A 16,522-nucleotide genomic window follows, 5' to 3' on the forward strand; every position below is an offset into this window, starting at 1 on the left:
AAACCTTTTTTAATTAATAAATTAATTAACTGATGTAGTACTTTTACAAACAATTAACTAATGTCTACAATTATAATAAATGTCTGAGATTTCCAGATCCACTGCTTCTCTCAAAAATCGAGGTCTGAGGTTTATTTTAATCAAATCACAGCATGTTTTTTTTAAGTGCATTTTTTCTGGTCCGCTGCCAAATAATATGATTAGTTTAATTATTCATGTTTTTACTTTCATTATTCTGTGAAAATGTTTATTATATTTGTATAAAAGTGGAATTTGTGAGAAAGGAGGATTGTAAATAGTTCACTTTTATTCTAAATTTAAAATGCTATATAGTTTTATAGTTTCTGATAGATTACATGTTTAGGTTCAGCTAAATAACATTAAACTGAAAATGTACAGTTAATTTTATGTCAAATAACATCATGTGAAACTATTTTCTTGCATGTATCTATTTGCCAAACCAATGAAAATAAAAATCTATGACTGGAAGCACTCATTTTCATTGTAGCCATTCAAGCCTTGCCCAACTACAAAACAGTACAGAATAATTATAATGGCCTATTAAGGAAGTCATCTTGTTCTTTGAATTAATTGGTACTCTGACCCTATATTGTCACGATGTGACACGGTGAAACAAAAGGCAAGAGAGGATCCAAATGCAGATAGGACTTTACTGGACAAAAGCAAGAAACAAACATACAGGCAGGCAAAACAGATCAGGACACGGAACAGGAACAGAGAACAACATGAACCAAACACCTACAACGACCAACACCAGGGAAGTGAACAGACAGAGTAGATATAGTGGACAGGAGCCAATAACAGAGCAGAGATGATTAGAGACAAAGACAAGACACCTGGGGAAGAGCTGGAATGTGATTAGTGTCCATGGTGAGCAATGAGTGGGCGGAGCAAAACAATTAAAATCAGGGAGAGACGGCAGACAGAAACAAGGGGAAAACACAGACAGACACATTACATATATGGTGACAGAAGACCTGCAGTGTCACGGCCAGCAATTTTTTTAATCAGTCAAAGTTCAACAATATAGTATAGTGCATGACTACTATTAATTAATAATAAGGTAGGAAATCACCTACTGTATATGTGTTTTTATGCATCTTAATACTGAGCCATTTCTGTGTCAGGACTAGTCTCCACTACCGTTATACTAAATGCAAGCAACCCTCAGCACTGTACATTTTGTTTACTGTTAGATCCTTAACAGGAGAACCCGGAAGAATAGCATATAGGCGGTAGTTGTGAGCACAAGAAAACAATCAAAGTGAATTTATTTTTATCTTCTTATCAAAGTAAGCAGTGCAATAGGTTGAAATTTACTTAAGGCATTTTAGTGAGGCCTTCAGGCCTAAGGAAATGAGACAGTCCAACCAGCAGCGGTGGGGTTGAGCAGGTGGACTTTTTGACGGGAGTTTTGCCACCCCGCTTTGCACTCTGATTCAGCTGACATTGGTTCTGAGCAATCTCTTCCATTCGTCGCCTTCCTCTGAAGGAGGGATTTCTATGGCAAAGAGTGGCTTTTATTTCATTTCATTCACAGGCCCCCCATTAGCTCTTAGCCCCCACCTTGCAGTTCTAGCATTGTGAGGGGCTGTCGTAATTTCTATGTTGGCTCTGTGCTGAACCTGAAACAAAAAGTCTTGCAAAGAGAGAAACCATCAAGTTACCCAGGCTTGGTGTCCTTTTCTTTGGCCATCCACAGTAATGGGGCATGATCCGTCACTAGTGCAAAGTGCCACCCTGCCAGGTAGTAGCGCAGGTCCTCAACGGCCCACTTTATTGCAAGAGCTTCCCATTTTACTGCCACATATTTCTTCTCGGCGGGGTCAGCTTCCTGAAGATGAAGAAGACCCGGTGCTTGTCCCCTTTGAACTCTTTTGAGAGCACAGCGGATAGCCCGGTCTCCAAAGGATCAGTTGGTAGGATGAGAGGAAGGTTGAATTCAGGGATCCTGAACATGGGGTGGGAGGTAAGGGCCTTTTTGAGGTGGAGGAACACCTGCTCAGTGTTGTCCGCCCACTGCACCTGTTCTGGCTGTCCCTTCTAAGTCACATCTGCCATTAGCCCGGCCTTCCAGAGGGCTCTCAGAACCTCCCCCGGATGGAACAGGTGGTCTGACCATGTGAAAGAGTAAATGACAACATCATTCAAGTAGGTTACTGCAAAGGTATGAAAGGGTCGGAGGACGATGTTCATGAGGTGCTAAAAGGCAGCAGGTACCCCATGCAGGCCAAAAGGAAGAATCCAATACTGCCAGTGACCATTGGATGTAAAGATGTCTGTGAATTGGTCCATGAATTCCAGAAGGTCATGCCGTTGGCCTGGGGTGAGATCATGTCCCCTCTCCACCAGTGCACCCTCTTGGGGATCTGTAACAGGAGAAGCAAACACAGACACAGCAGGTCCAGGGGCAATCCACTTTTTCAAAATGTTAATGTTATAGATTTGTGTGTGCACATACCTGGCTTTTGCAGCCTGTAGTTCACAGGTCCCACCCTCTCATAGACTGTGTACAGGACCTGCCACTTTGCCAGGACTTTGCAGGCAGCATTGGGGACCAGTAACATGACCTGTTTGCCGGGCCGGAAAGCTCTGGGCTGGGCCAGCCAGTTGTATGTCCATTGCTGGGCCTGTTGGGATGCCTCAAGGTGCATGCCTGCATATCCTGGACAAAATCGACGGTCCTGCAGCTTTTCCAGTGTGTTTTTCGGGCCTAGTTGTCCCCCCAGTGGGTGTATATTGGCCAGGTGCAGGAGAAAGGGTGTGTGGGGTTGTTGTATGACCAGCAGGTCACAGGGCTGCCTTCTGTGTGGTGATACAATAGGCCGTCCTTTACCAGGAAGTAGCAAGATGGTAGTGTATGGAGGGGGGTCTGCCATCTCCACTTCTACCAGTAACACCTGACTCGAGCATCCAATTTCTGTTTCCTCCCAAAGCTCCTTTCCTGGGCAGCCTGTCGGAAACACAGAAGACAATGGGTTATCTGGGGGTGGGGACACACCTGAATATGTGGTGTCCACCATTGTCCACAAATAAATTACTAATATAGAGGTTACTGAATGTAGTAATGAGTTCTCTAACAGACTCTCTTCTGGTAACAAATGGTCCGGCGGTAAAATTTGAATGAAGCTCAGACTCACCCCTACACCAGAACAGAGGTCAGTCATGGCAGCAAGGACTCTTTAAATAAACAACAAACCTACAAAGGCAAAGCCCCATATGGGCCACCACTATGTAACGGTCTCGTCTTCGTTCCAGACAATATGCTACATAAAAGGGAGATTTGCTTTTTTCGAGTAGATTGTGTTGAAAATAACTATGAGTGCCCATAAGGAAGTGAAAACAATGAGTATATATTGAATCACTGAATGATAACACATGGGAGGTGTTCCGGACATGTCCAACCGTGAGGAGGCCCCAGGGAAGACCTAGGAAACGCTGGAGGGACTATGTCTCTCGGCTAGCCTGGGAACGCCTTGGTATTCCCCCGGAAGAGCTGGAGGAAGTGTCTGGGGAGAGGGAAGTCTGGGCGTCCCTGCTTAGACTGCTGTCCCCACGATCCGCCCCGGATAAGCGGTAGAAAATGGATGGATGGATGATAACACAGTAACAATTGCCACATTAAGGAAACTCAATGCAGTATTATGAATAACAAATCCAATTACTTTTGTCATGGTGAGGCAAAGACAAGTGAGGATCCAATTGCAGTTAACCATTTAATAAACAAAACAAGACACAGGAACACAAACAGGTAGGCAAGACTAGCAGAACACCAGGCTGACAGGAAACAGAAACACATACGACTCGCAACAGGGAAGTGAACAAACAGTGTATATATATTAGACAGGAACCAATCACAAAGCAGAGACAATGAGAGACTAAGACAACACACCTGAGGGAAATATTGAGTACAATTAGTGTCCATGGTAGCAAACAAGTGGGTGGAGCAAACAATCAACAGCAGGGCAAGACAGCAGACAGAAACAGGGAAAATACAGACAGACTCATTACAACTTGCAACAAATTTCAACAATTACAGACAGATTGTAGTATGGGAAGTATACCAAACCATTCAGACTGCGGCACGAGAAATGGACATAGAAGCAAAGTTTTTATCTGATTGTTGCAAGAGTCCCAGTCTTGAAAAAGTCCCAGCAAGCTATTAAGATCCCAGAACCAAAAATAAATTCCCTTTTCATATTCCAAACCAGGAAAGAAGTAGAAATCAGCTCCCTGTGAGCTTCTCTGCAAACTTTCAAACACTTGAGATTAACATCTTGCTGGGGTACATCAAAAGGTGCTCAAAATTCACCATGCTTCCCCCTCTCTCCCTCATCTATTCTGCCAGATAACTTAAAATAATTTCTCTCTTTGTTGCCCTCTTTAGAACAGGATGGAAAATTAAAATGTAACAGGATAACTGTTACAATACAAGACCACAAAATTACTGGAATTCCTGCTGGAATCTAGGAGAGCAGACAAAGTATGGCCACTGATCTCCACTTTGAGTGGCTGTATGCAACCCAAATCCAGCGAGAAACTGTTTGTGGCCACTAGGTGGCAGCGTGTACTCCAGCTTAGTGGGCATGGGATTGTCATTCGGTCCTGGGACGGGGCAGCTTTCCCATTTCCTCCTCTCCCTGACCAGCTTGAATGCCTGTTGCGCTTAGGGCTAGGGACAGCAAGAAATTGGCTGGAAGTCCCGCCAGGTGTCACGGACGATCTCCAGGGTGGTGGTGGCGGCACATTTATGGGCATTTAGGAACTCCTTAGGGTTGTTTTCCCTTTCCATTCAAACGGATTTTTGCTCCTTGGTTGTCAGCACCAACAGGAAACGGTCCATGGCCACCTTTTCAGCAACTTCTTTAGCCAATAGATGGTCATACAGGAGCCATCGTCAAATGATTCGCAACAGGTTGTTTATTTGGTGCTGGGGGCTAATCTCAGCAAAAGAAGCAGTGCAATAGTTTGGAGTCTAGATTAGGCAGCCCATCCAGCAGTGGTGAGGGTTAGTAGGTGGCCCTTTTTTCCCCAGGAGCGTGGCTAGAGCTCAGCAGCATCAAGAGGTTTCCTTTCTTATCAATTGGAATCTGAAAAAATAGCATAAAGAAACAGTACAATAGTTCCGCCCGAATCGTCTCCATTTTACCTCCGTTCCACTGCTGAGCCTGGCTCTCCGCTGTGTACTCTTGCTTGAGAGTGAGTGTCTTTTTGGTAGCAAAATTCAAAAAGAAAGAAATAACATTTTTTTTGTTCTCTCTTTACGCAAAAGATGATTAGATATTACCTCACTTCCTGACAAAAAAATATTTTAACATTGTTTTTAAAAAAAATAAAAAATTATGTGTCTCCTGTCAGAGAGATCTTCAACTCTCACCTCCGTCAGAGCTTCAACCAGATCCCGAGGGAGGTTGGAGACATTGAGTCTGAGTGGACCATGTTCTCCACCTCCATTGTTGATGCAGCCGCACAGAGCTGTGGCCGTAAGGTCTCCGGTGCCTGTCGTGGCGGCAATCCCCGAACCCGGTGGTGAACACCGGAAGTAAGGGATGCTGTCAAGCTGAAGAAGGAGTCCTATCGAGCCTGGTTGGCTCGGGGGACTCCGGAGGCAGCTGATAGTTACCGGAGGGCCAAGCGAGCTTCAGCCCGGGTGGTTGCAGAGGCAAAAACTCGGGTCTGGGAGGAGTTCGGTGAGGCCATGGAGAAGGACTATCGGTTGGCCTCGAAGAAATTCTGGCAAACCGTCCGGCATCTCAGGAGGGGGAAGCAGTGCCCTGCTCACACTGTTTACAGTGGGAGTGAGAATCTGCTGACTTCGACTGGTGACATCCTCGGACGGTGGAAGGAGTACTTCGAGGATCTCCTCAACCCCACCAACATGTCTTCCACTGAGGAAGCAGAGGCGGAGGGCTCGGTTGTGGACTCGTCGATCCTCCAAGCTGAGGTCACTGAGGTAGTTGAGAAGCTCCTCAGTGGCAAGGCACCGGGGGTGGATGAGATCCGCCCTGAGTACCTTAAGTCTCTGGATGTTGTGGGGCTGTCTTGGCTGACACGCCTCTGCAACATCGCGTGGCGGTTGGGGACAGTGCCTCTGGACTGGCAGACTCGGGTGGTGGTCCCTCTGTTTAAGAAGGGGGACCGGAGGGTGTGTTCCAACTATAGGGGGATCACACTCATCAGCCTCCCCGGAAAAGTCTATGCCAGGGTACTGGAAAGGAGAATTCGGCCGATAGTCAAACCTTGGATTCAGGAGGAACAATGCGGGTTTCGTCCTGGTCGTGGAACACTGGACCATCTCTATACCCTCACCAGGTTGCTGGAGGGTTCATGGGAGATTGCCCAACCAGTCCACATGTGTTTTGTGGATCTGGAGAAGGCATTTGACTGTGTCCCTCGTGATGACCTGTGGGGGGTGCTCTGGGAGTATGGGGTCCGGGGCCCTCTGTTAAGGGCTGTCCGGTCCCTATATGACCGGAGCAGGAGTTTGGTTCGCATTGCCGGGTGTAAGTCAGACTTGTTCCCGGTGCATGTTGGACTCCAGCAGGGCTGCCCTTTGTCACCGGTCCTGTTCATTATTTATATGGACAGGATTTCTAGGCGCAGTCGGGGGCCGGAGGGAGTCAGGTTTGGGGACCACAGGATTTCGTCTCTGCTTTTTGCAGATGATGTTGTCCTGGTGGCTTCTTCAAATCAGGACCTTCAGCATGCACTGGGACGGTTTGCAGCCGAGTGTGAAGCGGCGGGGATGAGAATCAGCACCTCCAAGTCCGAGGCCATGGTTCTCAGCCAGAAAAGGGTGGCTTGCCCTCTTCAGGTTGGTGGAGAGTTCCTGCCTCAAGTGGAGGAGTTTAAGTATCTTGGGGTCCCGTTCACGAGTGAGGGAAGGATGGAGCGGGAGATCGACAGGCGGATCGGTGTATCTTCTGCAGTGATGCGGTCGATATAACGATCTGTTGTGGTGAAGAAAGAGCTGAGCCGCAAGGCGAAGCTCTCTATTTACCAGTCGATCTACGTTCCTACCCTCACCTATGGCCATGAGCTTTGGGTCATGACCGAAAGGACAAGATCCCGGATACAAGCGGCCGAAATGAGTTTCCTCCGCAGGGTGGCTGGGCGCACCCTTAGAGATAGGGTGAGGAGGTCAGTCACCCGGGAGGAGCTCAGAGTAGAGCCGCTGCTCCTCCACATTGAGAGGGGTCAGCTGAGGTGGCTCGGGCATCTGTTTCGGATGCCTCCTGGCATGTCCAACCGGAAGGAGGCTCCGGGGAAGACCTAGGACACGCTGGAGGGACTATGTCTCTCGGCTGGCCTGGGAACGCCTCGGTATTCCCCCGGAAGAGCTGGAGGAAGTGTCTGGGGAGAGGGAAGCCTGGGCATCCCTGCTTAGACTGCTGCCCCCGCGACCCGGCCCCGGATAAGCGGTAGAAAATGGATGGATGGATGGATGGATGTGTACAAATGTGACTATGTTTTAGAAGGAATTCCTCTACACTCACACCCCATCAACACACAAGCCCAGTATCATCCTGAAAATGTACATAAATCTTCAGACGAAGTGTTTTAAAATTTGCTTTGAAGAAATCCCTCTTCAACATCAATGTATAACATTTGATTATAGTCTTAGAAAAAAAGGCCCAGAATATATTACATACAAGATATCTGTAGAACATCATAAAATTATAGCTTAAATACAGTATGTAAAGCTGTAAAAAAAATCTACATTAATGGAACATTTTGAGAAATGTATATTTTAAAGCAAAGTTGCCTGTAACATACACTGCTATATGGAAATATTTTTGTTCCAAATCAAGCAGTAATGCAGTCTGAATAAATCAGGAGTATAAATTCTCTAAGGGTGTGATCAGATGATAATGCTTACGTACAAACGTGCTCAATGTCTCAACAGTAAGTCAATAAAATACCAACAGTCAAGTCTTCCTCCCTTAGTCTGTGGACAGCTTCGTAAGAGCCAGGATCAAAATTTATGGAAGGTATGATCCTAATGCTGTTGATACAGTGGTATTGCATTTTGTATATTATAAATATGCATAAATGATTTCATTTAATGAAATATTTATTTTAACCCAAAAATATTCTTTACCTATACCTATGCACAATATATTGTAATTATGGTCTTTTTTAACAGATGGCTACCTATTCTGACACGATGTACAAAAACAGAACCACCAACATACCTGAGTTTATCCTACAAGGATTTATAGGAATTCCTGCTGAGTATTATGGATTGTTAGGAACCTTTTTCCTCTTTATTTATCTGATGCTGGCATCTGGGAACATTTTCATTCTTGTATTTGTGGCATGTGAAAGAAGTCTTCAGAAGCCAACATACATCATCTTCTGTAATCTTGCAATATCAGATCTTGGATTTGGAACTACAACTCTGCCCAGAATCATTGCTAAGTACTGGATGTCTGATATCATGTCATTTAATAGTTGTACTGCACAAATGTATCTTGTTCATTATTTTGGGACTTGCACCTCATTTCTTATGGCATTAATGGCCCTTGATCGATTTGTTGCCATATGTAACCCTTTAAGATATCCAGTTTTGATTAGGAACACCAGTATTGTGATTCTTTGTTCAGTGTTTTGGATAGTCACCTCCCTCATTCTTGCTGGAACTGTTTCATTAGCCCTTAGTGTGCCTTACTGTGGCCCAAATATTATACGTCACTGCTACTGTGACTATATTTCAGTAATTAGCCTGGCATGTGCAGACATAACAGCATTGAGTGTCACCACTACTTCTGTTGCTATGGCTGTACTATGGGGTCCTTTATTTTATATCATATTCTCTTATGTGGCCATCATTATTTCAGTCATGAAAATCGCAAGTAAAGAGGGACGATATAAAACTTTTTTAACATGTACTCCACAGCTCTTAATCATCTGTCTGTACTATCTCCCCAGAAGTTTTTTGTATATGGCATTTGCTATTGGATTTCGTTTTGAAACCAACCTCAATATTGCAATGATATTGATGTACAGTCTTTTCCCTGCCCTCATTAATCCTCTCATTTACTGCTTTAGGACCAAAGAAATTAAAGACGCAATAATGAGGAAATTGAAGCAAAGGCAGTTGAGGGTAAATGGAAAAACAATTTTACCTTAAAGAAAATTTCATCTTACTCAAATATATTATACATTTTATGTATAATTGATCACTCACATATGACATATAAGTCTTCTATTTTTTAAACACAATACACAAGAAATGCTATTAGTTGGAACTGATTAATCAGTCATAATGTTAATCATTTATGACATGTTTTGTATTAAATTGAAACTGAATGGATGGATTACAATATAATTTTCACAGCCAAATAACAATATCAAGCTGATGCTCGAACCTTTGTGGCTCTTTCTGTTTGTATATGGGTCATGAGCATTGCTGCAACTAATTCAGTGCTTCAGAGATTTTTTTGTTGTTGTTGTTATTGTTTTGTTGGAAATGTTTTAGGTATTTGGAATAGTAAATATGTAATTGTTTTAAACAGCTTAAGTTACAAGTATGATTGGTTGAATATACACACTTCATTGTATTTTTAGTTTAGCTTTTATAATTTTTTTTACATACATTTTGAATTTATTTTATTAATTTTTTTACATGTATTCTTTAAGAATACATTTCGTTGGTCTGATTTAATGCAATATTAGTCAGTGTTTTTATTAATAATATTCGATTATTTTTATTTTATTTATTTTTTCATTTTTACTAGCTGTGTAGTTTTAGATATTTTTTGGCAGTGCCAAAAACTAGGCTGTATTTTTTTGTTTATTTGTTTACGAATCGATTGTCTAATTTCTAAATTCAAAACAAGTGATTCAGATATGTGATTACGGGTCATTTTAAGAAATGGAGGTCTGAGGTATGTTTTAATCAAATCACAGAATGGTCCACATCAAGTGCGGTTGTTCTGGTCCCTTGCCAAATAACATGATTGGTTTAATTCATCATGTTCCCTGTTGTCTGTAGTTCATGAATCTGTGTAAATGTTTATTACATTTATTGATGTTTATAAGTAGACTTTCATGGAACTGGCAGATTGTAAAAGCTCATCTTTGTTGTAATAATGCTTCTTTGATTTAAACATCACACATTTATACATCACAAATGTACAGTGTTGTGGACGTTTTGGAGAAAATATCACACTGGTAGGCACGGGCAAGCCTAAAATGGTTCACAATTTATTTATGCCGCTGTGGGAAGTGGGGCTCCTTGTAGAGCATGAGAGTGGAAGAGCCCTGATCATTTGTTACATTGAGGTTTTATAAACAGGATTCAAACTGAAAAGAGGAAAACATCGTCAATCATTACAGAACCTTACCAAGATTTGCGTAAGCTGTTTTTGAGCCTGAGTCTTGACATCTTATCTCCAGCTCATTCTGACACTCTTATCTTTTACACAAACAACCTGTGGTAACAACAAAATCTAGTCACAAGCAGCATCTAGTCATGCACACAGAAGTTCAGACCCTCACAAAAAAACATTTTAGTAACATTTTCCATCACATTTTCCTTGCATGCATCTATTTACTAAACTAATAAAAATTTAAAATCTATGAAAAAAAAGCAATGACTCATTTTCATTTTCATGACTCATTGGGCAGTCAAGCCATCACCAACTCCAAAACAGTGCAGAATCATTATAATGGCCTATTAAGGAAGTAATCTCTTTCTTTGAATTAAGAGTACTATGACCCCAGTTGGTGATATGAGAACTGCAATGTCATGGTGAGCAATTTTTTAATTTCTCAACATTTAAGTTTAACAGTACATACTGCATGGCCACTATCAATCTATTAATTAGGAATTCACCTATACAGTCATATGCAAAAGTTTAGGAACCTGTTGTAAAAAATCTTAGTAGAAATAATTAAAATATTATTCCTTACCATACTATAACCAAAGTAAAGTATTAGGCCTTGCAAAATATTACAATTGCTGTCATAAGACATATGTAGGTAATGTTGTAGGCCAAAGATGTTTATTGTAACCAGATTCGGGCTGTCAGGCCTAGTCAGTCTGAGCACATTTGTAATAACAACTTGTTATGTAGAAGGGAAAAGACCATGGTTCCCAGACCATAGCTCATAAATTGTTATGGAAAATGAAGAACACCATGGTTCTCAGACCTTGGTCCATAGCAATAACATGTTATGTAGAATGAAAAAAACAGTGGTCCACAGACCTAGGATCTGAAAAATAAGGGGAGGAAAATCCATAAATGGGCATGTGGTGCTCATAAACTTGTGGTGCAGACTGAAGAAGGCCCAGGTGTTTAGTCTAAGGTCATGAAAAATAAGGGGAGGAAAATCCATAAATGGGCATATGGGTGAAAGGTAATGGGAAATAAGGGGAAATTGGGTGAGTGTATTTAGAAAACATAGGAGGTAATGCCGGTAAATAAGGTGATATGGCACCTGGGCTCCTAGGAGCGCCAGGGTATATATTGAGAAGATATCTGGGGGTTTTTTTTGGGTTCTTCGGGGGCGAAGGTGTGTGTGTTTGCGTGCGTGCGGGCGCGTGCCCGTGTCCGCGGGTCAAGGTGGGTGTTTTTATTTTAGCAAGGACGTCACGAGAGTTCTTGTTTTTCTTGATTGATTTTGCATGACATGCTCTTTTTGGGGGTTTTCATTTGTTACTTTTAATTTGGCAACTTTGTTACTTTTAATTTGGCAACTTTGTTACTTTTAATTTGGCAATTTCTCTTATAATTTGTTGGCTGATTGACCACAATAAAGAAGTCATTCTCATCCAGGTCTGAGGAGTTTTCTCAGTATTTTTGTAGTAATTATAGAGTTAACAGTCTTTAGTAACCAAAAAGTCTAAGTGTGGAGATCACCCTGCGATGTGTCGACTTGGAGACCGGCTCTGAGTTCCGACAAACCCCTGACAATTTCCATGATTATCATTTATAAATATTTGGGTGTTTGGATCAGCAATTTTATTTTGATCTATCAAATAACTAAAGGACACCATAATATTTCAGTAGTGAAATGAGTTTTATTGGATTAACAGAAAATGTGCAATATGCATCAAAAAGAAATTAGACAGGTGCATATATTTGGGCACCCCAACAGAAAAATCACACCAATATGTAGTAGAGCCTGCTTTAGAAGAAATAACAGCCTCTAGACACTTCCTATAGCCTGTATTGAGTGTCTGGATTCTGGATGAATGTATTTTGGACCATTCCTCCTTATAAAACATCCCCAGTTCAGTTAGGTTTGACGGTTGCCAACCATGGACAGCCCGCTTCAAATCACCACACAGATATTCAATGATATTCAGGTCTTGGGAGTGGGATGGCCATTCCACAACATTGTACTTGTTCCCCTGCATAAATTCCAGAGTAGATTTTGAGCAGTGTTTTGGGTCGTTGTCTAGACCCAAAAAGAGAGTCAAACAGAACAACAACTTGCAATTGGCCACCTTAAATACCGTTTCTGATGATTGGATGCATCTGTCTATGAACTTCAAGGCTTAATGAGCTCACCAAACCAATTGTGTGTTCCAATTAATCAGTGTTAAGTAGTTAGAGGTAATCAAATCAACAAAATGGCAAGGGTGCCCAAATTTATTCACCTGTCTAATTTCATTTTGATGCATATTGCACACTTTCTGTTAATCCAATAAACCTCATTTCACTACTGAAATATTACTTTGTCCTTCAGTTATTTGATAGGACAAAAAGGAATTGCTGATCCAAACACCCAAATATTTATAAATGAAAATCCTGGAAATTGTCAGGGGTTCCTAAACATTTGCATACGACTGTATGTACGAATCTTCTTTTCTGGCTCTCAACAAAGGTGGTTGCATTTTCTCTCCCTCTCCCTCCCCCTTACTTTCCCTGCTTTGTTCCTCTCTTCTCGTCTATTGTCTTATACTTTGAGACACTCTCTCCGCACTGCTCTCCAAACTAAAAATCTGAATATGGACTTGATGAACTGGTCTCTCAGCGCAATTGACACCATCTTCTCGTCGAGAAGATTGGGTTCAGGGGAACCTGACTGCCCTGCCGGAACGTTCACAGCTGGCTATACGATGGACGCGTGGGAGAGGTGGCGGGTCGTGTGTCTGGCGACTTTTTCCGTGGAGGACATTGAAGATATCTACCTATTTGGAACCATGATAACAGGAGTTCTACTGATTGGATTAGGCATTGCCCTGGTTTATCGAGAAAATCAGAAAATGGTAAAAGCTGTCCAAAACCTCCCAAGGCTGCCTGTCATGATTGATGCAGTGGGCAGAGCGGTCAGCACTGAGGCTGGGACTAACCGCAATAGGGATAACATCATGGAGAAGCTCACTGCTTTGGAAAGAACAATGGATTGATTTGGAGACCAGAATGGACTAAGAGAGTAGTCATGTAAACTGTAATGCGTCTACTCACCCCAAGACCAAACAATCCCAATCTTATCTACTTTCGGCTCCCCTCAACCAGCACTGGCCTTCGCCAAGGCCACTGTTGGAACAACAATTTTCCTGGAAGAGCACTGCAGCGAGATGGTCTTGCGTTCCTCCCCCCATTTCCACAGACACCTGCTGATTGTTGACTGTCTGGGACCCGATCAAGGCTGTCTCCATGGCAACTTGCTGTGTATCGCTATGACAATCTTGCGGACTGAGGCACCGAGATTTGATGCCGAGAGCAACGACTCTCCAGGCCTACACACTTACATACAAACACACACACACACACACACACACACACACACACACGTTTAAAGATATGCATTCACCCCCTCACCACCCATCCCACGCCTTTGCCGCTTTGTACCGCCAGTCTGACAAGCAGGTCTGTGACCAGCGCCAAAGATAAAGGCTGCAGGACCTGATGGCTGCTTGCCGGTGCTAGATTACCTGTAAACCCCCCCCCCCTCCCCCCACTCCCCTCCCCTCCCCTGTTGCAAGTCGTGTGTTTATGTTGCTGAGGTGTTTTTCCTGTTCCCACACTGCACTCCCCACCAGAGCATAGTCTGGAGGTTGTTTTTTCTCCTCCCTTCCCTTATGTTATGCTGTATTTCTTTACAATTCCCTCATGGTCTTCCTGTCCATTCTCCCCCCGTCATATTGTATGTATTGTATGTATGGACAGGTTGATGCCTAATTTCACTGGTACCTGTGACAAGTGACAAAAAAGGCTACTACTACTACTACTACTACTACTACTACTACTATGTGCTTATATGCATCTTAATACTGAGCCTTTTCTTTGTCAGGACCAGTAAACCATATCCACCACTATCATAGTGAATGTACCCTCATCAATCAGCACTGTACATTAAGTCCCTTTTTTTACACTGCTGAACTGATTGTGCAGGTAACAAACAAAAGAATAATTAATTAATAAAAAGAAAACTTTTACATATAAATATCAAATAATCCGTCACCCCTGACAAAAAAAAATAAAAGTAATAATAATAAATATAAAAGTAATAATAATAATAATAATAACAATAATAATAATAATAATTATTATTATTGTTATTATTATTATTATTATTATTATTATTCAACATTAACTTTCAGTCTTGTTTTTTAGCTATGATTTTTTTTTTTTGCTGGAGGGATTTTAATCTATTACAGATTTTTTTTGCCTCAGACTTCTTGTTTAAAACTTACAGCTTTGTTTTGTTATGTCACTGCTCGACTTAGCCATGGATTCAGCTTTCCAAAATCGACTACAACATTATGGATTTGCTGATCCAGACTCCCATGATCCAGATTTCCCATCATACACTTTCAGTCTTATGTTCAATGGAATCTGATTAACAATTATCCACACTGGACTCAATCAAGCACATTCATAAATAATCAAGACTCAAACAGAGATTAAATTACATATTGCAAACATCATGAATACTGAGAATAATCAGCAAAAAAAATATAGTCAATATCAAGCAGTTATGCAGTCTGAATAAGTCAAGAGTATAAACTCTCTAAGGGTGTGATCAGATGTTAATGCTTACGTCAAAATTTCCTAAAAGTCTCAACAGCAAGTCAATAAAATCCAGACAAGACAAGTATTCCTCCCTTAGTCTGTGGGCAGCTTTGTAAGAGCCTGGATCAAAATTTAGGGTATGAATCAAGGTATGAATCTTGATGTGGATACAATATTGTTGCATTTTTTATCTTTCAAATATACATAAATGATTTCATCTAATGAAAGCCAAAAAACATTCTGAATTTATTCCTGTGTATTATATATTGTAAACAATTATGGTCTTTTTTGTCAGATGGCTACCTATTCTGACACGATGTACAAAAACAGAACCACCAACATACCTGAGGTTATCCTACAAGGATTTTTAGGAATTCCTGCTGAGTATTATGGGTTGTTAGGAACCCTTTTCCTTTTTATTTATCTGTTGCTGGCATCTGGGAACATTTTCATCCTTGTATTTGTTGCATGCGAAAGAAGTCTTCAGAAGCCAACATACATCATTTTCTGTAATCTAGCAATATCAGATCTTGGATTTGGAACTACAACTCTGCCCAGAATCATTGCTAAGTACTGGATGTCTGATATCATGTCATTCAATAGTTGTATCACACAAATGCATTTTGTTCATTATTTTGGAACTTGCACCTCATTTCTTATGGCATTAATGGCCCTTGATCGCTTTGTTGCTATTTGTAACCCACTGAGATATTCAGTGTTGATTAAGAAATCAAGTATTGTGATTCTTTGTTCAGTGCTTTGGATAGTAAGTCTATTCATTCTTGGTGGGACTACTTCATTAGCCCTTAGTGTGCCTTACTGTGGCCCAAATATTATACGTCACTGCTACTGTGACTATATTTCACTAAGTAGCCTAGCATGTGCAGACGTAACAGCCTTGAGAGTAACTGCTACTTCTGTTGCTATGGCTGTACTATGGGGTCCTTTATTTTATATCATATTCTCTTATGTGGCCATCATTATTTCAGTCATGAAAATTGCGACTAAAGAGGAACGATATAAAACTTTTTTAACATGTACTCCACAGCTGTTAATCATCTGTCTGTACTATCTTCCCAGAAGTTTTCTGTATGTCTCATTTGCTATTGGACTTCGTTTTGAATCCAACCTCAATATTGCAATGATATTGATGTACAGTCTTTTCCCTGCTCTCATTAATCCTCTCATATACTGCTTTAGGACCAAAGAAATTAAAGACACAATAATGAGGAAATTGAGGCAAAGGCAGTTGAGGGTAAATTGATAAACAATTTTACTTTAAAGAAATTTCATCTTACTCAAATATATTATACATTTTATGTATAATTGATCACTCACATGTGACATATAAGTCTTCTATTTTTTAAACACAATATACAAGAAATGCTATTAGTTGGAACTGATTAATCAGTCATAATGTTAACCATTTATGACATGTTTTAAATTAAATTGAAACTGAATGGATAGATTACAATATAATTTTCACAGCCAAATAACAATTTCAAGCTGATGCTCGAACCTTTGTGGCT

General features: G+C 41.4%; 2 protein-coding genes across 2 annotated transcripts; both read left to right on the forward strand.

Annotated features, from left to right (window-relative positions):
- Window positions 1–8,167: 8,167 nt before the first annotated feature.
- On the forward strand, window positions 8,168–9,154 carry LOC113649443 (olfactory receptor 2AT4-like). Its single transcript, XM_027157241.2, has one exon. The coding sequence runs from the start codon at window positions 8,168–8,170 to the stop codon at window positions 9,152–9,154; it is 987 nt and encodes a 328-aa protein (XP_027013042.2).
- A 6,110-nt stretch (window positions 9,155–15,264) lies between these two features.
- Window positions 15,265–16,257, forward strand: LOC113649444 (olfactory receptor 2AT4-like). Its single transcript, XM_027157242.2, has one exon. It carries the CDS (start codon window positions 15,289–15,291, stop codon window positions 16,255–16,257), a length of 969 nt encoding a protein of 322 aa, XP_027013043.2. The 5' UTR covers window positions 15,265–15,288.
- The last annotated feature ends 265 nt before the right edge of the window (window positions 16,258–16,522 follow it).

Source organism: Tachysurus fulvidraco, chromosome 11, assembly GCF_022655615.1.
Source record: "Tachysurus fulvidraco isolate hzauxx_2018 chromosome 11, HZAU_PFXX_2.0, whole genome shotgun sequence".
NCBI classification, from domain to species: Eukaryota; Metazoa; Chordata; class Actinopteri; order Siluriformes; family Bagridae; genus Tachysurus; species Tachysurus fulvidraco.

Excerpts from the sequence above, each read along its gene's own strand:
- LOC113649444 (XM_027157242.2), top strand. The coding sequence starts at position 15,289 with ATGGCTACCTATTCTGACACGATGTACAAAAACAGAACCACCAACATA.
- LOC113649443 (XM_027157241.2), top strand. The coding sequence starts at position 8,168 with ATGGCTACCTATTCTGACACGATGTACAAAAACAGAACCACCAACATA.